The sequence below is a fragment of the Pogoniulus pusillus genome, chromosome 26, assembly GCF_015220805.1.
Source record: "Pogoniulus pusillus isolate bPogPus1 chromosome 26, bPogPus1.pri, whole genome shotgun sequence".
NCBI lineage: Eukaryota > Metazoa > Chordata > Aves > Piciformes > Lybiidae > Pogoniulus > Pogoniulus pusillus.
Genome location: NC_087289.1, coordinates 3384787 through 3407007, shown reverse-complemented (window position 1 = coordinate 3407007; position 22221 = coordinate 3384787). Strand labels below are relative to the sequence as shown.

Genomic DNA, 22221 nt, shown 5'->3' with positions numbered 1-22221 from the left:
GGCCTTATTTACAGCACAGGTTTGCCCCCTTTGATCTTAGCTCGTCATGGCCAAACCTGGGGGCTCACCATGCAAGCGCAGGGGTGGTAGCAGGCAGGACGAGGAGTGGCAGGGATGCTAGGGACACGGAGGCCAGCGGCATGTGGGGCAGTGCCGGGCCAGCCGTTACGCCCGTCGCGCTGCGTGGGGCTGCACACGAGCGGTGCTTGCGAGACCGCGCAACTGCCACCAGCAGAGGGCGTCCTGGTCGGTAAGTGAGGGAGCCGCCGCTCGGCTCCTCCCCTGCACAGCTCTCCCCCTTGCGGACCGACCGCGCTCATGTGGGGCTCCTGAGCTAGCGGTGGCCTCGCTGCTTGCAGCCCAGCTGGTCCTATGAAGGAACCGAGGGCTCCTGGCCGGTACCGATACCTCCATGCTTGGCGGTCTGGGGAGTAACGACCGAGCAGCTCTTGCTTTTCTTCACCTCAACCAAACTTACACCCCAGACACTGCTCTTTCTACCTAAAGTAATGAACTTCGTTCAATAATCTCCACTGCCACCTACCCAAAACCCCCTCTTCCTTTCTATCACCAGAATTCAACCTGGTTACACAGCAGCCATGTCCACTCAGGTATCTCAGCTCCCACCACAGATGGCTATGCAGGTATGGCATGGCACCAAAATCATCCTGCTCACTCCCTCAGCTGGTGCTGAAGCCAGCACCAAAAAATGCAGCTGCCAATCATTAGGTTGTGCTATGGTTTGTTTTAAAAAGGGATTGACTGTCTCACAAACAGGTCAAACTGCTGCCAGATGCAAGTACATCAGCCTTTCCCAGCTGCTTTACTGCTGCCACTCCAAATAGCTTGCTTGAAATAGGATTCCATTGAGCTCTATTCTGACAAGTGCTGAGTGCTACCTGGGAAGGGCCAGTGGTGTTCTACCCTCACAGAACTCAGCAGGAGCTGTGATTGCTCAGCACACTGCTGAAATTACCTTAAATCACACAATTATCCCCTCACCTCTTGCCCCTTCTCTTGCAGTTGTAGAAGGAGGAGTTAAGTTTCTCCACAGTAAAGTTTGCAGCTTGAGGACTGTGAACAACCAGCAAAATCAACAAGTTCCCCTGATTCAGGGCTGGTGACAGTACTGTCTTAGCCAGGGGAAGGGAGAAAAGACAACAAATATTTGAAAGCCTATTTACAGTAACATTCAGTATTGGTAGGACCTAAAATGCCTTTGCCTCTTCCCTTTACCTCTTTCTATAAATTTCTGCCCATTGCCTAACGTCCTTTGCTGTAATCAATAAAGGTTTGCTGCAATCCATCAGCATCCTGCACACCTGGCAGCTTTTACCAGCACAGCATCACATTCTGTATGGCCCTCAATAAGATTCAACAAGTTGCTTACTGTTTAAAATCTGTTTCTGGCTGAACAGAAATGCATTTATCATCTATCTTTCCTTTGTGCAGTCTGTACCTGTAGCCAAGTACATTAAACTGGTGCTAAATGGAGGTCTACTGAACAACTACACAAGGTTAAAGGCTGAGTACTTATGCTTAACAAACCACTCTGAAAGATGACCACCATTAAAGCTGTTTACAATGATACCTTCCACAGAGGTGTGGTTCTTTTGCTTTTGATTGAAAGCCAGGCTCTTCCTATCTTCTCACAGGTAGAACAGACTGCTACACTGGCATTGCTTTACATAAACACCCACTGCCAAGAGCTATCAAAAATACTTAAGGGGCCTTACATTTTACACAGGAAAGTAATCACAGCAAGTCTGAGAATGACTAACTATTGAAGAGCTGTCTCTCAGCATTGTGCCTACAACATACCTAGTGCAGAAATCGTTTGCATGCTTTTTCTGGGCTATGCAGAGTTTGAGTACTCTTAACTTTTCTATGTTTTCTCCTAGAATACTTTATTTGCTGAAGCTCAGAATTGTTATTCTAAGGATGGCTGAAAAACCCTCTGCAAAACCAGAACAATCACCATCAGAGTCTGGCAAGGAGTCCACAGGTTACAGAGTCAAAGTGAGCCATAAACGGAAACTGCAAAACAAGGAAACACCAACTGCCAAAAAATTAAAACCAAGTTCAGAGCCTGTCAAGGAGTCCATCCCAGCACCCCTGCCTCATGTTCCAATACCTGGCCCTAGGGGTGAAGCAGCAGAAAATCAGAGGAATGATGACTCCATCCCAACACTCCATCCCATCAGTGAGTGTCTGAAAACCATGAAGACCATAGAGAAGAGATTGGTCTACACCGATGAGGACATTTCCTTCGAGTTTGCTGACCCTGCCGTGTCTGCCAGCACACAATCAGTGAGTCATGGCAGCACTCTGCCCAGCATTAACAAACTGCTCCACATCAACCTCAACCAAGCCCGAGCCTGCTACAGACATAAAAACTATGCAGCAGCTGTGGAGCACTTTTCAGGAGCTCTTGAGGTATGAGGTTAGCAAAGTACAATCACCACAGCAAAGTACATGGAAGGCTGTCATTACACTGACTGGGTGTAATAATATCACAGGGAGCAAGAGCACAAACCTGGGATGGGTAGGGGGTCCTGAAAATCCTGAGATGCAATTTCCAGATTTCACGTGAAACTAAGAGGTGTAAATGAGTCATAGAAGGAAGGGGGCACTGGGCAGAACAATAACAACAACAAAAGATTTTAGGTGATTTCAGACTTCTCTCCAGATTTTCTCCACCTGTATTTATGCCTGAGGGGAATTTCAGTCCCATACAGTGACAACAAACAAAAACCCCTCAAAACAAACAAGCACACCCCCCAAAAAAACACAAAACAACCCAACCAAACTAAACAATCCTACAACTCTCTTTTTGTTTTTAATTCCAGCTTTATCAGTGACAAATAACATCTTAAAGTCAGGGTGGTTCCCACTCTACCCCAGCTGTCCATGCACTACTGGGCAAAAGGTTTCATCCCTTGATTAAACAGAAGGTCCACTTTAGTGTGGAGTCTGAGACTCCTCCTTCAATCTCCATCTCAGACAGCCACAGATTTTGGGAGCCTGAAGTTGAGCCTTTATTTTTAAAAATGGGGGGAAATAGTTTCACTTCTAACAGTGGGTTTAAGATTTTAGCTTCTTATCTCTCCAGAAGGAACAGTGAACTGCACTTGACATAATGTTCACATGCATTTGTGGTGCTAGCTAAAGTCAGGACATATTTTACTTAGAACTCAGTTTTCTCCATTTATCAGTTACAGACCACATTTCTCCCTAACAAAAGGGGTAATATAACAGTAGTAAATTTGATTTTTGTTTCTTATACAGCTTTTCAACAGAGGCATTTCTGTAGAAGATCTCTCAGAGGCATCTGCAGATGATATTTCCAGCATTGCCAGTTTTATTGAGACAAAGCTTGCCATGTGCTACTTAAAAATGAATAGGCCCAGTGATGCTCTGACTCATGCACACAGGTAAGAATAAATATTAATTAGATGCACTGCTAAGGCTGAAATAACAAAAACTATGAACAGTCCTTTGCAGGAAGGATCAGTCTAGTAACAAGGGGAAAAAAGCACCAATTAAACACAACTTCCACAAAGCACTGATGCTTAGATTCTCAAAATTTAAGACACTGAACTACAAAAAGTCATCCATGCCTTTACTGCTTTGATAGCTCACTAGGTAAGGATGAGCAGGTGAGTTACATACATAGTTGAGAGGAGCTTTAAGATTGAAGCCAGACAAATACAAACATGCATATCCTTATAAAACAGTAACAATATTAGAAGCTCTTGATCTTTTTCAAGCAAGATTAGGGCAGGGACGGCTTGAAATTATTTTCATTATATAATTCCTCATGGGCTCTCTTGCAATCCACATCAAAGACCAGCACCACCAGCAATGCATAAATAAGCCAGAAACAAAACTTGGACATGGTGGAGATGAAATTCCTATTAGCTTCAGGTGAGTTAGGATTTTGCTGGGGTTTGTGCTGCCTTTCATTACCACTCAGGCATAACTATAGTTTGTTAAGGGCACACTTCATTGAGGGCTCCATTACCCTGCTATGAGATGTATTAAGATGGACATTGCAATTAGCACAGGGTGAGATATTTTTCATGCAATCATCTTAAATAGATCTACAAAAGAAGAGCTACAAGAACTTGTAACAAGAGTTACAAGAGGTGGCACATGATTCTGCCTAATGCACAGGAGACAGTGGTAAAGAATAACATTGGTATAGACATGTGATGCCTTCACTGCGGCAGGTTCATTTAGCTACATGCAAAGTCATGACAAGGCATTCATCTCCTGTCTCTATTCATCCCCTCCCCATTCCCGAGCACTTTTTGTTTGTAGACTTATGCCTACCTCAAGTCCAGTTTGTGGGAGTCCATCCTTCAGATTAGTTTCAAGTAGTATCTGGACTGGGGGCCTGAACGCCCATCAGTGGTTAGAGAACAGGTTCTACATTCCCAGGACACATCCAGCAGGTACATATTCCCTTCAGATTCAGGGTTCTGTTAGGGGAGCCTAAGCAAAGGAAGTAAGAAAGACTATGAGATGTTTATTAAAAAAACAAACCAAACCAAAAAACCCACAACCACCAAAATCCTGCCCACCTCAGGCAGAAGGAGCTGTCACTCTTCCCTTCCCTCCCATCACAGTGCTACCTTGCCTGCAAGTCTAACTACTTAGCTTATGCTGGTTTTACCCTTCCAGCTTTTCCCTGATATTAACTTGAAGCCTGCAATTTGATACACCTGGACCTGCATCTGTTGAGGTTAAGGGGTTAAGAAACATACCAAGGTTCACCCACACAGAACTTATCATTTCTACAGAAAGGATTTCACAGTCATCCAGGTAGATGGGTCAGACAACTCTCACTCATGTTCGTGGAGCTAGGGGTTAAGAAGAAGTTGGACTGTAGCATTCTTCCTTATGTCACCTACAATATAGACTATTTCCACAGGAACTATTTTCTAGAACAACACACAACCCCCTAATGAAACTGCATTTATGATAAAACCTCAATACAAAAATGTCATAATGCTGCTCACATATCACAGCTCTTGAGAGAGAGTTCATATTGCATTTGAGACACAGAGTGCTGAGCTGTAGAGAGGAAGTGTATACAGCATGTACCTTAAAAGCTGCTAATAATCAAGCTGTGATTAACAATGTAAGAGAGAGAAATCTCAACCTAGCCATCTCTCTTCTCTTTTAAAGGAGCATTAGTAGGAATCCAGCACACTTCCAGAGCCACATGCGCCAAGCTGCTGCATTTAGGGCCTTAGGAAGATACTCGGAAGCTGCAAGGTATGCCGCTGGGTGTGGATTTCGAATGGGTCCTCTACATCCCTTTCAGTCCAGCTCTCAGTAGTAAAGACATCATCTCCTATCCAGGCTTTTCCAAAATCAGTGGGAGCTCTGCCTTGGTTTTGTGTATATGATCTCACATGCAGCACAGCTCCAATCCTCTCACTTGCTACAGCATGAATCGCCCCAATGATGTCCCTAGCTGCTGTTCAGGCTAATGCCTGGAGGAGCATTTGCTTGTTCTTGGGCACGGGGATGGGCCCTGATCAGGTCCCAGGGTTGCTTTGGGGTTAAAGCTACATGCACACAAGCATCTGCTACTCCCTGGTTTCCCTGTAACCTTGGGCAGAAGCTCAGGTGTACTCCAAGTGGAGGGCGGGTGGAAGACAGTAACAGTTTAGAACAAACAAAACCCCACCAAACCCCAAGATCTCAGGGTATACTGTGGGATGCTGCAAAATACAGCCTGTGTGCAGATGAGGGGATTGCTGGTGGGAACGGGAACTGCTGGCAGGAAGAAAGCCTGCAAGCTCTGCTTGTGTGCCTGCATTATTGCTGCCAAAATCTTTACCTTTCCATCACGCAGCAGAAGTTTTTAACCACTTAAAATGCTTACATGACAGAAATGCATGAGGAAATGCAGTGGGGACTTAGCACCTTTACTACTAACATTAGACACTCACAGGGGACTGTTCAGAAAATATGTCACAAATCATTAGCTAACTAATGGCAGAACAGACAGTGTGAATTAGGCAAGAGACTAAAAGAGTCATTTTGCTCATCATTTAAGATGGATGCTAGTGGTAGAAGCTGGAAAGGGCCCTCAGCTCACATCTGTCCCAAACCCAAGAAAATGTCTTTGGAGAAGGCCAAGAAGACATCACTCTGCCTGCCAATAAAAGGACTACTACCTTAGGGAAGGATGAAAGAAGAGACAGATGTGCAGGGGTACCCACAAGCTGTGGAAGCAGCTCAGGGGACCAGATGAACTCTAAGGACAGAGCAGACAAACCACCAACCCTTACTTTCAAGGACATAAGTGCTATAAAGGGAGCATGCACCCAAGAGTGAGCCTCAAGGCTCCTAAAAGAAGAATTATCAGAGCCTATGTGTCCTTGAAGTCACCAAGCCCATGGGCTGTGACCCCACAGCTGCCTGTTACACCTCTGCAAGAGAAGGTCTAGCCAGATGAGCAATAAGGCATGAAAGCACTGTACTAAAATAGTGCAGACTATCCTGAACACTGAATAGCCTTGAATCAGCAGTAAGGTGAACATTTTATTTAACTCACAGAAAAATAAGGCTGCCTCTTTACCTGAAATCTGGAGTTGTAAGTACAGAAGGGATTTAACTTCTTTTTCTCATTAAGCTGTAGAGCTCTCACAGTATCACAGTATCATCAGGGTTGGAAGAGACCTCACAGATCATCAAGTCCAACCCTTTACCACAGAGCTCAAGGCTAGACCATGGCACCAAGTGCCACGTCCAATCCCGCCTTTAAGTGCCCCAGGGACGGCGACTCCACCACCTCCCCGGGCAGCCCATTCCAGTGTCCAATGACTCTCTCAGTGAAGAACTTTCTCCTCACCTCCAACCTAAATTTCCCCTGGCGCAGCTTGAGGCTGTGTCCTCTTGTTCTCATCTTTCTGCTAATGAAAATGCTGTGCAGATTTAACAGTGTCACTGGGTTCTGTGAAAAGCTTAAGACAGCTCTTTTATCACCAGTTAGAACACCAGTAACTTGAAAGTAGTTGTATACGTGTAGGGTAAAACAGACTGCCTGTCCCTCTGCCAGAACAAACAACTCTCATTCATCTGACTGCAGAGACTAGAGGTAAGCAATCCTTAAGGCAGGAAGAAGTTTAAGGATCTTATTAGCTGTGGTACAGCTAACTCAGCTTTTTGACATTCTTATTAAAAGACACATAACATCTAAATACCGCCCTCACCTGGAAAGCAAACTAAATCTGCAAGTAAACCTCAGCCCTGGACTTGGCACTGATCATAGAATCATAGAATCAACCAGGTTGGAAGAGACCTCCAAGATCATCCAGTCCAACCTAGCACCCAGCCCTAACCAATCAACTAGACCATGGCACTAAGTGCCTCATCCAGGCTTTTCTTGAAGACCCCCAGGGACGGTGCCTCCACCACCTCCCCGGTCAGCCCATTCCAATGCCAATCACTCTCTCTGTGAAGAACTTCTTCCTAATATCCAGCCTATACCTACCCTGGCACAACTTGAGACTGTGTTCCCTTGTTCTATTGCTGGTTGCCTGGGAGAAGAGGCCACCCCCACCTGGCTACAATGCCCCTTCAGGTAGTTGTAGACAGTAATAAGATCACCCCTGAGCCTCCTCTTCTCCAGGCTAAACAGGCCCAGCTCCCTCAACCTCTCCTCATAGGATTTGTGCTCCAGGCCCCTCACCAGCTTTGTTGCCCTTCTCTGGACATGTTCCAGCACCTCAACATCTTTCTTGAATTGAGGGGCCCAGAACTGGACACTCTTTCTTGAGGCCACATCTTGAATACTAGGTTCAGTTTGGGGTTCCTCACTACAAGAAGGGCATTGAGGAGCTGAAGCATGTACAGAAAAGGGCAATGAAGCTGGTGAAAGGTTTAGAAAACAAGCCTTAGGAGGAGCAGCTGAGGGTACTGAGGTGCTTTCACCTGGAGGAGGCTGCAGGGAGACCACCTCACTCTCTACAACTAGCAGAGAGCGCAGCGAGGTGGGCATTGATTTCTCCTCCCAGGTAACTAGCAATAGAATGAGAGGAAATATCCTCAGGCTGTGCCAGGACAAGCTTAGATTGGACATCAGAAACAACTTCTTTATTGGAAGAGTGCTCCAGTTCAGGCAGCCTGCCCCTGCCTGCACCCACCATCACGTCTGCTACCTGCCTTTGCACCTGCCTAGCTTTACTCTTGGGAGGAAAAAGAGAAAGAGAGAAGTTTATATTCATTCTCTCTCCTAACTGTTTCAGTGTTCCTAACCTGAAATAAACCAAGAAAGCCATTTCTATAGAAACATCTTCAAGTCTGCCGTCGTAGCAACTGCCCTCCCTCACCCACGAACGCCGAGCTCCCCCCTGGAACCTTGCGCTTCCTCACGACCGTTACTCCGCACCGTTATGGCGGCAACCGCCAGGCCCAGGGCAGAGCCGCGGCCTGGCCGCACCCCGCGCTGGGCGCCGCCCGCCGCCCGCCCCAGCGCAGCTCCGCTCTGGCCGTCAGGCGGCTCCGGCACGGAGCAGGGTCCCGACGCCGAGGGGACCGCGCTGCGGCGGGCGAGGGGCCGCCCCGAGCAGGGAAAGAGGCGGCGCCCGCTTTGCTGCCTCACACGAGCAAAGGCTCGGAGAGTTGCGCTGCGTTTGCGACGCTCTTCTCTCCAGAGTAGCGCCGACAGGGCGCTTCGTACACCGACACAGGACAGCAGCTCTGAGAAGGGCTGAGAGCGCCCAAAGTCCCAACGAGGCTCCACGCGGCCTCTGTTTCACATCAACCTATCCCAAACGACCAGCTCTGAGTTCTGTGCCACATGCATTACTCTTTATAGCCAAGACTGGCCCCAGTGTCACACAGTAACTCACTCAGGGTCCTCTCAGAGGCAGGAGGGAGCCTTCAATACCCTTTTGTTCCGCATCCCCTACCAGAACTCAAGCCGAATGCTGCACGTACGAGGTTATGACACCTACCAGGGAGCATGAGATCCAAGACACACAGAAGAGCACAACAAGCACCAGCTAGAGCCCAGATCAAGCACAGACCACAGAGCTCTGAATCATGGCACCACTGTCAGAGCCAATTCGTTCCAGCTTCCCATCTCTTCTCCAGCTGCTCAGCTGTGAAGCTAACACAGGCCCCGTGGGCTCCCACAGCTCCTGGCTTTGTGCAGCCTGTCCCTTTGGACGGGCACTTGCTTCACATCAGGCCACAGGGAGTCCAAGATCTTGCTGGACTCAGCAGCCTGTTCTTTTGAGCATGCCCTGGCATTTTAAGGGCTTGCTCATTTCCCCAGGCATTGCTCACCTCACACTGGTAAAGCAACCTCTGTGCCCTTACTCTACATGGCAGCTGCCATTAGACAAGAAACGTTTGTTATCACTGTGCAGCAATCTCCATACAACACAGAAAGTGGTTTACCATCCAGAGGACAGGCAATAATAAAAACAAGAAACTTACTCTTCATTCAAGTGCCATTTTCCCTGCAGGAAGCTTAATCCTGCTTTCTAGCAACGAGCTCATGACCCAGAAACGGCAGCAAACGCAGAAGTGTAGCTCATCATCAATCTGATGGTGTGCTTGGCAGGACAGAAGGGTTTTGTAGCAGCTTCCCTGTGCATTTAGCTGCTCACTGGTGAAATGTTTAAAAGGCAGTTCTAGCCAGCATGCTGCAGCAGTTAGCAACATCCAGGTGTTATGCACAGGTGACATTAATTTTTGCCACAATTTGGGGCTAGTAATACAGGTGAGTGTCATAGAATCATAGAATCAACCAGGTTGGAAGAGACCTCCAAGATCATCCAGTCCAACCTAGCACCCAGCCCTAGCCAGTCAACCAGACCATCGTGCCTCAGCCAGGCTTTTCTTGAAGATCCCCAGGGACGGTGACTCCACCACCTCCCTGGGCAGCCCATTCCAATGCCAATCACTCTCTCTGTGAAGAACTTCTTCCTAACATCCAGCCTATACCTACCCTGGCACAACTTGAGACTGTGTCCCCTTGTTCTATTGCTGGTTGCCTGGGAGAAGAGGCCACCCCCACCTGGCTACAATGCCCCTTCAGGTAGTTGTAGACAGTAATAAGATCACCCCTGAGCCTCCTCTTCTCCAGGCTAAACAGGCCCAGCTCCCTCAACCTCTCCTCATAGGATTTGTGCTCCAGGCCCCTCACCAGCTTTGTTGCCCTTCTCTGGACATGCTCCAACACCTCAACATCCTTCTTGAATTGAGGGGCCCAGAACTGGACACAGCACTCAAGGTGTGGCCTGACCAGTGCTGAGTACAGGGGAAGAATAACCTCCCTTGTCCTGTTGGCCACACTGTTCCTGATGCAAGCCAGGATGCCATTGGCTCTCTTCGCCACCTGGGCACACTGCTGGCTCATCTTCAGCTTAATATCTATCAGTACCCCCAGGTCCTGACAGTAATTTCACTCCTGCTCATGTTCTGGAGCTCTGTCTCTCATCATGTAGGGGTTTTCAAGTGACTCTCAAATGTCAAAGTAATGACTTTGAATGTATTTAGGATCCATAGAGCTGTTTAGAAATTAATTGTTATTATTTGTTCACTTTTCAAACAAGATAATTGCATTACATTGATTGGCTCCTTCTTACTCCACTTATAAACATCACTTTCCCCTTCGAATCTCAGAAGCAAATAGGAAAGGTCTTCAAGAAGAAAGCAGTAGCTTATTTTGCATCTTGTATCTCAGGCATTAGAGCTCTCAAATAGCCATGGGTCAGCTTCTGAGCTCATCTAAATATTTATGTTCCTGTTACACTGAAGAAATAGTTCTACTTAACCCTTTCCAAACAGTGGGTCTGCAGAGGGATAACATCACATGGTAGTGACTGAGGCCTTCTCTTACTACTTCCTGCAGATCTAGATGAGATCACTTGAAGTAAGGAGCAAAGGTAATTTTCTGTCACTTAGCAGCTTCCTGATATCTTAGCTGATTGAAAGTTCCTTCCTTCCAATGGGTGGCTAGAAGAGGCCACCAACACTCTAGAAACTACCTATTGCTATTGCCACAGAAACTGGAAGCTCTGTGGACGACCTCCAGTAGACCAAAGTTACAGAATAATGTCACAGATGTGTTTGAAGCCTTTCCTCAGCTTTGTGCTGCATGTTTGTTTCCATTCTGCACCTCAGGACACAGTGAAGGGCTTTCTTCAAAATCATCACCAGGTCAAGCTGGCAAAGCTGAATGCTTTGTTCACCTTCTCTGCTTCTCTACAGTGGGAGTACTAAAGCATACTCAATTGCGTAGCAAGGTAGCAGATTACTCTCAGTTTGGGCATTCTTTAGTAACAAGTAGTTTAATCAAAGGTGAACTATGCCTGAGTTTGCCATAGACAAGTGATATTCTCAGGCAGCTGTGCTGCAGGGTGCTACACATGTTCATGCTGTCCTAACAGAAATGTACAACATTTGCCTCACAAATACTCTAAAGCAAAAACCAGAAAGACAAACTAGACCCAAGTGTTACGTTACACTCATTAGATAGCTGCTGAGAGCAAAAGATGCAAAAGCTGACCAAAGAAAAGGTAGGGCTGTGAGTTTGCAGACAGTTTCACTAACTGAAAAATGTTTACTAGTGCTGGTCTTAAAGTTGGACAAAGACTGAGAGTTATAGAATCACAGAACCATAGAATCAACCAGGTTGGAAGAGACCTCCAAGATCAGCCAGTCCAACCTAGCACCCAGCCCTAGCCAGTCAACTAGACCATGGCACTAAGTGCCTCATCCAGGCTTTTCTTGAACACCCCCAGGGATGGTGACTCCACCACCTCCCCGGGCAGCCCATTCCAATGCCAATCACTCTCTCTGTGAAGAAGTTATGTGTAATCTTTTGATACAAACCTCATGGTACACTCTTTTCCTGTTCCCTGCCTTGCATTTTGCTGTAGCCATCCTTCTCTCCCCATACACTCATTTCCTCTGCTTTTGCCATCAGGAGCACCATGATTGCTGACTATATCTACTGGCTGAGAGGAGGCACTAAACGCCATACAAGCAAGTACATCAGATACTACTGGCAGGTAAGAAATTGAGAGCTCAGTGAGGAAGGAGGTGCTCATCTCATTATTAAGACCAAAATGAAGGATTGCTGCTTGAAAGACTGCCAACAAAGGCAGCTCTTGGGCATCTCAATCCACAGGGCACCAGGCAGTACTACTGCATTGAGAATGAAGTCGATTTTCTTGGGCTAATTTTAAGGGCAAAATTCAAACTTGTTAACCCTTGGCTCATACTTCAATTTTATGGACTGCTACAAAGTTTCATTCTGGATATTGTACAGTCCCCTAAGCTATTTTTTTGGTGAAGTCTTCCTACCTTAGTGACACTTTCCTTTTGCAACTTGAATGGTACTAATCCTCTGACACCTTTCCAAACTCTTCAACTGGAAGGGGAGGGAAAAATGACTGTAATAGATGGTCTCAGAGGAACCTAAAGTGCTCCATGAAGGATGGCTAGGCAAGACCACAGTCTACAAAGACCACTTATGAGGGGACTAGACCACTGACTTCAATGACACAGGTCTCTTGAGTGATACTTATGTGAGATGGCTCTTCAGCCACATCAGCACAAATGTAAGTTTAAGGGTACCCCTTTTTGCTGAGGAGAGCTCTTACAAACTTGACCCTTTGCTGGAAGATGCTTATGGCTGTAGGAACTCCTCACTGCCAGTGGTGTCCCAGCCTTAACCCCCCACTTCCAATGAGGCTAAAGTCCATTCCAGAGGGAGTGCAGCATTTGGGCCATGGGCAATGGAAGACTCTTCTGCCTTCCAGAGTGGATCTGGCCACCTTGCCCACATAAGGCATTAATATCACTAGGAACAGTAGCCATTAAGTGAGATGAAATGTGTGATTTCTTTGCCTTTTTTAGGCTATGATTGAAGAAGCCATCACTACTGAGTCATCTTTTTCAGTTCTGTACACACCATCTGAGGCAGAAAAAAAGGCTCAAAGCATAATAAGCAAGATACAGCACACTTTTGCTGAGAAGAACCCTGAATACTTGCAGTACCACTATACAGGTAACAGACCTCACATGCCCATGAGCACTGTATGCTGTGTGTCTCTGTGGCTGACTTAGAAAGAGTTTGAGAGAGTCTGGAGCTTGAGCTTAAGCATTTCTAAACTTCTGGAGGATAGGTAGTTAACTTCTGAGGTTTGCTCTGTCAGTGTACATGCTTTAGGTAATCAGTTCAGTACTTAGGTGAAGAACAGGCATCCTGCTGCAAGATGATTTTTTGTCTCCATGAAGCCCCATGTCTCATTGTTGAATTTCATTATTGCAACTAATCTTTTGTTCAAAGATAGATTTGCAATGTATCGTGGTGACGGTGAGAGCCAAGTTCCTGCTGATCTCTCTGGATTTCAGTCAGTCACTGATGGTCATCTCTGCAAAACAGCCTTCTTCCCCCAAAATAGCCTCCCCTCTACAAGCACTAATGGACTGACCACCACCTTTGAGAGCATCTCAGCTGCAAGAATGGGAGTAGATAGCCAGGTTCCCTTTAGCCCATTAAAGACAAGTGGGATCCAGAGTGAACCAGGGCTTTGTAGAGCCTGGTGTCATCTGGTAGCACAAACTCATATAGCATCTCCTAGAGCAAACAGAGGCTGAAACTCTGGTGGCTGCAGCCATGTTTCAAGAGAAATGGGCACGATATTTTGGCAAAGAGAGGCAGGGGGATAAAAGACATTTCTTGCTATCATTAACTTGGTGACTTGGAACATAGTTAACCGTAGTAACACCTGGCTTTGAGTTGGTGATTGAGAAAGATAAAGGGGAAAATGCAAAATCTGTGAAGAGATGGATATGAAAGGATGCAAAGTCTGGAATTTCAAACCCCACTCTTAGCTGGGTGGGTTGGTTTAGGCACCTTTGTTTTGGCAAGCTTTCTGGATTACATTTCACGCCTCCTTTATTGTTCTTCAAAAGAAATGTGACAGCAGCAATAATTTTTGTTCCTCTGTTCCAGATCCTCAGGCATTTCACATCTTGCCAAAATCAACTAAGTGGCTCTCTGGATCTCCCAGGCTGCACTTTCTGACGCTGGGTTTCAGAAGCAAAACTGTTGGAAAACTCGTGGAAAAGTGGACAAGTAGAAAACTGTCAATGCTTTCAGGTACTCCAACTTGCTTAATACCTGGCATAGCTCAGAGGTGTCCTCAAGTCCCATTTCACTGTGTCAGCAGCCTTGACTGTCCAGACAGCTCTCCCTGTCATCCTCTCTCCCTCTCCAGCTTACCTATCATCTTGCTAGGTCCATCATGGAAAACGTAGCTGAATAAACACTGGATATGGTTTTGTGATTTGATTTCATAGACCAGACTGCACCTTTCAATACTCTCCTGGACAAAGAAGCAGAGAAATATTGGAAAAGCACTGGGCAAAAGGTCATGGCAGCAATGGATTTTATAAGAAGCACCAAGCTAACTGTGAGTATAAAGCTCAGTTTCTGGGGTGCATTGTGTGTGGTGGCAGCAGTCTGTGTGTGTGTGAATGATGCATGCTTTTTGGTGGGTAATTGATGCTGCACATGCTCCCTCTCTGCCCAGAAGTGCTCAGTGAATTGCATTAGGTGGAGTTCTAATGGATTTTAGTAGTTCTAATGATTTAACAGTGTACCCAGTTTAGTTAACACCACTTTGCATGCACTAAGTGCCTTATCCAGTCTTTTCTTGAACACCTCCCTGGGCAGCCCATTCCAATGCCAATCACTCTCTCTGCCAACAACTTCCTCCTAACATCCAGCCTATACTTCCCCTGGCACAACTTGAGACTGTGTCCCCTTGCTCTGTTGCTGGTTGCCTGGGAGAAGAGACCAACCCCCACCTGGCTACAACCTCCCTTCAGGTAGTTGTAGACAGCAATGAGGTCACCCCTAAGCCTCCTCTTCTCCAGGCTGCACACCCTCAGCTCCCTCAGCCTCTCCTCATAGGGTTTGTGTTCCAGGCCTCACACCAGCTTCGTTGCCCTTCTCTGGACATGCTCCAGCACCTCAACATCTCTCTTGAATTGAGGAGCCCAGAACTGGACACAGTACTCAAGGTGTGGCCTGACCAGTGTTGAGTACAGGGGAAGAATAACCTCCCTTGTCCTACTGGCCACACTGCTCCTGATGCAGGCCAGGATGCCACTGGCTCTCTTGTCCACCTGGGCACACTGCTGGCTCATCTTCAGCCTACTATCTACCAGTACCCCCAGGTCCCTTTCCTCCTGGCTGCTTCCCAGCCACTCTGTCCCCAGCCTGTAGTGCTGCTTGGGGTTGTATGATGATACTGTGTGATACTGTGATACTGTGATAGGCCTCAAGGCACAGGACTGAAGGGACAGGTGTGTTTTCCATGGCTCTCCTCTAACATAGCTGCTTTTGTGATCCAACAGGACCCCTGCCCATGCTCCCGTGCAATAGAGAAGCTGCAGCAGGCCAGCCTCTTTGGCCGCATGCAGAGCCTGGAGAAACGAGACCAACTGCTGGAGCAAGTGCTGGCTGAGATAGCAACCCTTCCCTACCTGCAGGACCTCAGTCAGGAGGATACCAGACTGGGAAGTATTTCTTTTGGCTTTCAGAGGCAGGGAGCCAGGCTGGGAGGGGATGTGGCACAAGTCCTGTGTGGTTATTCTTCCACCAGGCTGCTGGGCTTTCAGATGGGGGAGGGAGGGAGCTCAGGGACATGCAAATTGTAAGCCTTCTAGCAGAAAAAACCAAGTCCCTCCACAGTCCCTGCGTTTAAATGCAGTCCAATTTGTATGATCCAACTTGAGCTCACTAAAAACTCTTGGTTTTCCTCAAGCAGGTCCCTCGATGTTTGTTTGCAGTCCTGCAGAGTTCCTAAGCTCTGTACAATGAAAGCTTCACAGCAGCTTGCTTTGGGCAAGGCGAGCAGCGGCCTGCAACTGCAGGAGGTGGTTGCCAGGCTTTGAAGCCTGGCCTAGAGAGAAGGGGAAACGACATTGCTGAGAAACTGTGTTACTAAAAGACATTCTCCTTTTGATGCACATTTTCTAGTATTAAACTTCAGCAGCCTACATTTCAAGGCTGGCTACAGGGTCTTGAGTTATTGGTCCATATGTCAGTGGTAGGTTATTCTCCAGGGTACAATATTTTCTGTACCTCACACACTAGGCAGAAGGCTCCTGACACTGTTGCCTGTATCTTGTCATGGAGTAATCAGAAGCCTGACCTCCCTGGAGAGATTTTTGGAGGCTCTAGGTCACACAAGGCAAAGGTCTTCAGTCTCTTAAGGGTAGAACTGGGCAGAACAAGGGTCTGTGCCAGGAGATTTAAGTGACAGATTGCAAACCTTTCAACAAAACACATAAATGTTTTGATTTACTGAGCCCAAGGTAGAAAATGGTTTTTAAAAGAATAAAAGCAGAAAACCTCTACCAGTTACCCCATCCAGAGCATGAAAATAGCTTCATTCAGCATGCATTTCTTTTTCTTAGTCCTGTCATGCTGCTCTAAAATAGCTCTTTAGTCCCTGTGTGCAAATGGAGGCTCAGGTTCTTTGGTAGATAGAATACTTTAGGAATTTCAGGAATGACAGTGTTAAAGCACATGACTGCCAGTGAGAACTTGCAGAGTGACTTCACCAGGGAGCAGTTAATGGGCTTTACCTTTCCCACTAGCACCAGCCTGCATGGCACAGGCTGCTCTTATGCCAGTAGGGACTGTTCCCTACCACACTGCAAGGCAGTTAAATGGTGTGAGAGAAAATGCCAAAGAAGCCAAATGATTATTATCACCTACAGTTAAAGTCTAAAACACACTGAATTTACAAGAGTGCAATTTTCACTGATAGAGCAAAGGCATAGTAAAAGCAGGGGGAAATGAGCTAGATACTTCCAGCTACAGTAAAAGCCTCTCAGCTTTAGTGTTGCCCACTTGTGAGGTTTTACATGCTGCTTTAAATTAGGCTACATTAGCCTTGGGAGAAAACACTAAAAAGCATTCCTGTACAACACAGAATATCCCAGACAGCTAAAGAGTGAAATAAGGAGCCTTTGTTATTTACAGCCTAAGTCTTCCTTTACAAAGTGCAAACATTTACTGCATTAAAAACCTACAGGCTTAAATACAAAATTCCCAGGGGACTATTTCCCATTAAGTATTTTATACCCACAATAAGAGAGAGTAATGGCTGAAGCAGAGATGAGGTGGCAGTGGTAAAAGATGAGTAGTAAAATCATCGGCATACAAATGGTTTTGTAATTAGCTTTTAATCTGTGTGTTTAGAGAAGTTATTTCTGTGTGAATTCCACCCTGATCGTTTTTCTCTTGGTACTGCAGCTGGAATTGCTAATGGCAGATGCCATGGACACCCTTGGAGGAAGAATTGATAACCAGCGCGTGTGGAATCAACTCCTGAAGGTACAAACTTGCAGCCAAGGGTAGAGGAGTATATAGTTCCCTGGGGAGGAAATGTCCACCTGAGTCAGAGCTGTTCAAAAGGTAGAAAAAAAAGTAGGTGCCATTTAAAAGCTGACTGTGTGCCTTCAACTCTGTCAGAGCTCAGGCACTAGCCACAGATACATATTTACTACATACTTTAGCATCTGTGCTTGATCTTTGTTCATATTAATAGTCTCCTGTGGTTATCTAATGCAAAAAAACCCTCTAACCTCAAAAGCTGAATTGTTGGTTGATAATTTTCTTTCATCTTTGTCATCTGGGGTAGTGTGCTAATTGGTTGTAGAGGGCAGTTGTTAGGGAGTAAAACTCAATCCAACACCTGAAGTCTCTAAGTAGAGCTCCAATGAGGCTTTGGTGATGTGAGAAGTAAAAGACATGCAAATGCCTTTCTGGAGTCATAGAATCAGCCATGTTGGAAGAGACCTCCAAGATCATCCAGTCCAACCTAGCACCCAGCCCTAGCCAGTCAACCAGACCATGGCACTAAGTGTCTCAGCCAGTCTCTACTTGAACACCTCCAGGGACGGTGACTCCACCACCTCCCTGGGCAGACCATTCCAATGCCAATCACTCTCTCTGTGAAGAACTTTCTCCTAACATCCAGCCTGTACTTCCATTGGCACAACTTGAGGCTGTGTCCCCTTGTTCTGTTTTGCTCCATGTGTTGATTTTTGGCATATAATTGCCAGAAGCTTCTGTTCTCTCTCCTTATCAAGAAAAAACTTAGTTGAGATTTAATTTCCTCAGCATCCCTTCCTTTTAACATGGCTGTTTTTCACTGCCATTTAAAGACAAAGCTAAAGGAACAACAAACAATAGTAAAATGGTGAGACCAGGTAGTGCTGCTCCAGCCAGATGTATGGGAGGTGCCTTCCTCTATTTATTTGGTTTCTATCTTTTTGCAGTGACAATCAGTTTGGAAAGAAATGAATTGCTAAAAGTGTGAAGTTTTAATAGAAGGGAGATGTTTCTGACGCCACGTGCTTGTACTTGCAGATTGGACTTCTTAAAGACTACATGCATGAAGAAGAGGATTACATCAAGAGCAAAAAGCTGAGTGAAGCGAGGAGAGAAAGAAGGAAGCAGACTCGAAGTTTACAGCAAGCTGAGAGCCCCAGAACGGCACCAAGAACGACACCAGGAGGAACACCACAAACAGCAGGAAATACAGGAGGAAGCACACCACAAAGCAGATCACAAAGACTGCCAGAAAGACCACAAAGAACACCGGGAAGCAGAGCACGAAGAACATCACGAAAGGCGCCACAAAGATCACGAAGAACATCAGGAAGCAGAGCAGGAGGCGCAGCAGGAATTGCACCAGAACTGCTATCTCTTGTCCGCCCTTGTTCCGTAGTCCTCCAGCGATTAGACTTTCCACCATATCCCTCGGGTAGATAGACAAAGAAAAGCTCCCTTTCCACTTAGGAACCCTTCCCCTCACTGTCTCCTCTCCCTTGCTGCACCAAACCCATCAGCGTTTCCATGGTCTGCCCAGCCTTAGAAAACAATGCCCTTTACCCATGTTAAATAGGTGCTTAGTTCTGTATTAGCAGTGAATTGGGTCGCGCCCCATAGATACATTATTAAATCGTTCATTAGATACCTAAAGAAAGTTTCTCCAGGCTTCTTTCCAGTTAACACAGACACACAGATTCTGTTCTGCGGTTGGTGAAGCTCAGTTTGGCAGAATGTTTATATTCAATCAGATTGGTTTCAGTGATTTTAGGAAAGGTTTTAGGGAATTTAAACAACTGGAGAGAGTCTTGCAGCACAAACTGCTGCTTCAAGGTTCAGCGTAACCTTTCACACAGTTGAAGAAAGAGAGTTGGTTTACTCACTGCTCAGCGTCTCAACATTTGTAATCCAGAAGGCTCTGTAGAAGCAGAAAGGCGGGAAAATCCAGTCACAGCCCTTGTCCAAAGGGGCAGATGCAGCCCACGCAGGTGCATCAGGCTGAGGGGTGTCAGGGTAATCCGTGCAGGGGGTGCCAGGATTTGTCCCCTACCTCTATGTATCCCTCAGGCAAGCATCGCTGCCCGCCTGGCTGCCCTATCGGCGCGCCGTGAGCGCCGCCTTGCGGCACGGCCCGGACTTGTCAGCCGCAGCCGCCCTGAGCAGTGTCCGTCAGCTCAGGACGCTGCAGGCTACCTTTCGGCAAGCGAAATGGGTTAAGATCAGGACCGCTAAGTGTGTCCGGTGTCAGTGGCTGCGTGCAGCATGCGTTGCCAGCTTTGCCCTGACAGATGTTGAGGATTCTACCTCAACAGCTCTCCAGTTAGCATCACATGAGCTGATAAAGGAGTAAAAGGGGGAAGGAGTCTTTTGACTAGACAGGTGAGCAGCACAGCTAAAACTTGCACACCGTTTCCTTCAGCCAAGAGTGTAAGCTCCCCTCTGCCATGCAGGCCATCGCAGAGAAGAAACTAACCCGGGCTGGCAGGAGAGAGAATGGGCAGCTGGGGCCTCACCCAGCTCCTTCTCTGCCCCTTCCCCACCCACAGGCCAGCCGAGGGAGTGGAGGGAGCCCGAGTGACCCAGCTGCCTTCCATCAAGCTGCTGCTGAAGCAGCTGAGTGGCCACCACACTGTCACTGTCCCTCCTGATCCAGCTCTGGCCCCAGAGGCTGCTCTGGCCAGCAGTAGCTGCTGCATCACTTCTCACCTCCTGCTCTTTCTCCTTGCCCAGCCCAGGAAGCCTGGGGCAGGGTGGCCCTTCCCTGCTCCTCTGTCCCCTGTGCTGGGTGGCAGGGGGACAGTGCTGGGAAGCTGTGCTACACCTCCCCTGGCACTTCTCCTCAGCAGCTGATTGCTCTTCTCTCCCTGGCAGCTGCTGGGCCCCGCAGCACCAGGAGGGGCTTGCCGTGGCCCTGTGGCTAGCGAGGGACGTCAGTGTCTGCAGAGGCTCCCAGGCCCTTGGCCTCTGCCAGCAGCGGAGCTCTCTTTGGACAGCAGCTGACAACTCTCTGCAGCCAGGAGGGCACCTGCCCAAGCCCATCCAGGTGAGTAAGCTTGGCCAGGGCTTCCCCATCCCCATCCTACTGGCTCCCCCTCCACACTGCTGTCCCCAGCACAGGGACCTCGAGTGGGGCTTGGGCTCAGTGCCAGCTTGTCCTTAACATCCCCTGCCTCCAAGCCACCTCTCTGTCCTGGCCCAGGGAGAGCTGTGGAGACATCTCCACATGCTTCTGTCCCTGCGGAGTGGTCCTCTGCCCCAGGGCCTGTCTGCAGCCACCTCTGTTCCTCTGTCCCCTGCAGGACCTGCTGGCTCTGCTGAACCAGGTGGGGCCATCCACGGAGGGGATCTTCCGTCTGGCGGCCAGTGAGAGCGCATCCAGGCAGCTGCGGGAGGCCCTGGACAGCGGCAGGAGGTGCCTCTGGAGAGCCAGCCCCACATCTGCTGGCCGCCCTCTCGAAGGTGAAGCCTGCTGCCCTGGAGCCCAGCAGCTGCCAGCTGCGAGGGTGGCAAAGCAGCCACCTGCTGAGGAGCGAGTGCCGAGGATGCCGCCCATACCCCCGGCAGCAGTGCCTGGAGCCTCACGCCCAGCCCTTGGCATCACTGCAGGACTGCTGCGCAAGATCCTCTCCAAGCTCCTCAGCCTGGACCTCTACCAGCAGTGGATGAGTGCCTTGAGGAAGCCCAGCAGGCAGGAGAAGGTGGAGGGGCTGAAAGAGTGAGTGTGGCCAGTGGCCTGCCTGCTCTGCAGGGACCAGACCCACAGCAGGGCCTTAGAGCCAGTGTGGCCCAGGAGCTTCACCTCGGCTGGCCTTGGCTGAGATCAGCCTGGGAGGTGAGTGCTGACAACATCCACTTGACCTACATTGTCTTCCTGTTCCCTCAGGGTGGCCAGCGAGTTGCCACAGCCAAGCCTCCTGCTGCTCAAGAGCTTGCTGGCCTCCTCCTCAGCCTGCCAGAGGAGCACAGCCTTCCCCTGGAGGTGCTGGTGGAGGCAACAGGGAAGGTGAGCTCTGTGGTCTGCCCTCTGTCAGCCTTCTGGGCCCACCTGAGCTGTGCTGTTGGCAGGTACCTGGCTGCATCCTCTCCTCAGCAAACACTGGTGTGGGAGCTGCTGGGAGGAGCAGCTTCAGCTGCAGCTTTCTGGGCAGAAACCAGGCTCAGGAGTGGCAACAACTCTGAGCCCCCTTCAGCCAGCAGGCTGAAAGCAATGGTTTGCCGTGTGCAGGTGACCCAGCTGGTGGAAATCCTCATGGACCTGCGCCGGGAAGTGTTTGAGGAAGAGCAAGGAGCCCAGGTTTGTACCAGACCCTCGTCTCCAAAAGTGTCACATTTGACAAGTGCTGTTTTCTGCCCTCCCCCTCACAATGGATTTGGGGCACTTCTGTGGCCCAGGCTCTACCCTACAAAATCTCTGGGCGCTGTTCTCCAACAGAAGCCCACTTTAAGAAGTAATCAATCATTTATTTAATCAGCCTTTTTAGTCTCCCTCCAGTTTGTAGTGTGTTCCAGCACACTACCAACCTTGACCATCTAAAGGGTAACTGCAAGCTGATCACACATTTACAGGTGACACAGGGAAGCATGGAGAGGTTCAGAAGTCAGTTCTGCCACAAGCTGTGTGGGACAGACCAGGGAACATCAGCTCTCAAGAACTTGGAAAAGAAGCTGCTCTCCCTTTGTATCAATCTCTTTGAGCTCAAATAAACGTTGCTGCCTGTCATGTTGCAGTATCTGCCTGTCTCAAAGCCCCAGGACCCTAACTTAGAACTCTCTGGCAAAAGTCAGGTTTCCCTCACTTTCCAGGCCCCCAGCAAGTGCTAGCA

The 22221-nt window shown here is 48.1% G+C and overlaps 2 protein-coding genes across 2 annotated transcripts; both read left to right on the top strand.

The window, feature by feature from the left end:
- Positions 1 to 140: 140 nt before the first annotated feature.
- On the top strand, positions 141 to 19205 carry LOC135187208 (spermatogenesis-associated protein 16-like). Its single transcript, XM_064165777.1, has 11 exons — positions 141 to 250; positions 1902 to 2436; positions 3289 to 3434; positions 5194 to 5283; positions 11963 to 12047; positions 12898 to 13048; positions 14000 to 14146; positions 14347 to 14459; positions 15409 to 15569; positions 17317 to 17398; positions 18437 to 19205. Exons 1-11 carry the CDS (start codon positions 141 to 143, stop codon positions 18839 to 18841), a joined length of 2025 nt encoding a protein of 674 aa, XP_064021847.1. The 3' UTR covers positions 18842 to 19205.
- On the top strand, positions 18964 to 22105 carry LOC135187207 (rho GTPase-activating protein 20-like). The gene is made up of 8 exons (XM_064165776.1): positions 18964 to 18974; positions 19466 to 19597; positions 20270 to 20441; positions 20698 to 20857; positions 21005 to 21113; positions 21282 to 21401; positions 21624 to 21692; positions 21965 to 22105. The coding sequence occupies exons 1-7, from the start codon at positions 18964 to 18966 to the stop codon at positions 21625 to 21627; spliced, it is 708 nt and encodes a 235-aa protein (XP_064021846.1). The 3' UTR covers positions 21628 to 21692; positions 21965 to 22105.
- The last annotated feature ends 116 nt before the right edge of the window (positions 22106 to 22221 follow it).

Bases quoted from the DNA above. Each gene is read 5' to 3' on its own strand.
- LOC135187208 (XM_064165777.1), top strand. From the start codon at position 141: ATGTGGGGCAGTGCCGGGCCAGCCGTTACGCCCGTCGCGCTGCGTGGG. The intron at 14,460-15,408 runs GTGAGTATAAAG...GTGATCCAACAG, and splicing joins TAAGAAGCACCAAGCTAACT to GACCCCTGCCCATGCTCCCG. The intron at 15,570-17,316 runs GGGAAGTATTTC...CTTGGTACTGCA, and splicing joins AGTCAGGAGGATACCAGACT to GCTGGAATTGCTAATGGCAG.
- LOC135187207 (XM_064165776.1), top strand. The intron at 20,442-20,697 runs GTGAGTAAGCTT...TGTCCCCTGCAG, and splicing joins ACCTGCCCAAGCCCATCCAG to GACCTGCTGGCTCTGCTGAA. The intron at 21,114-21,281 runs GTGAGTGTGGCC...CTGTTCCCTCAG, and splicing joins AAGGTGGAGGGGCTGAAAGA to GGTGGCCAGCGAGTTGCCAC.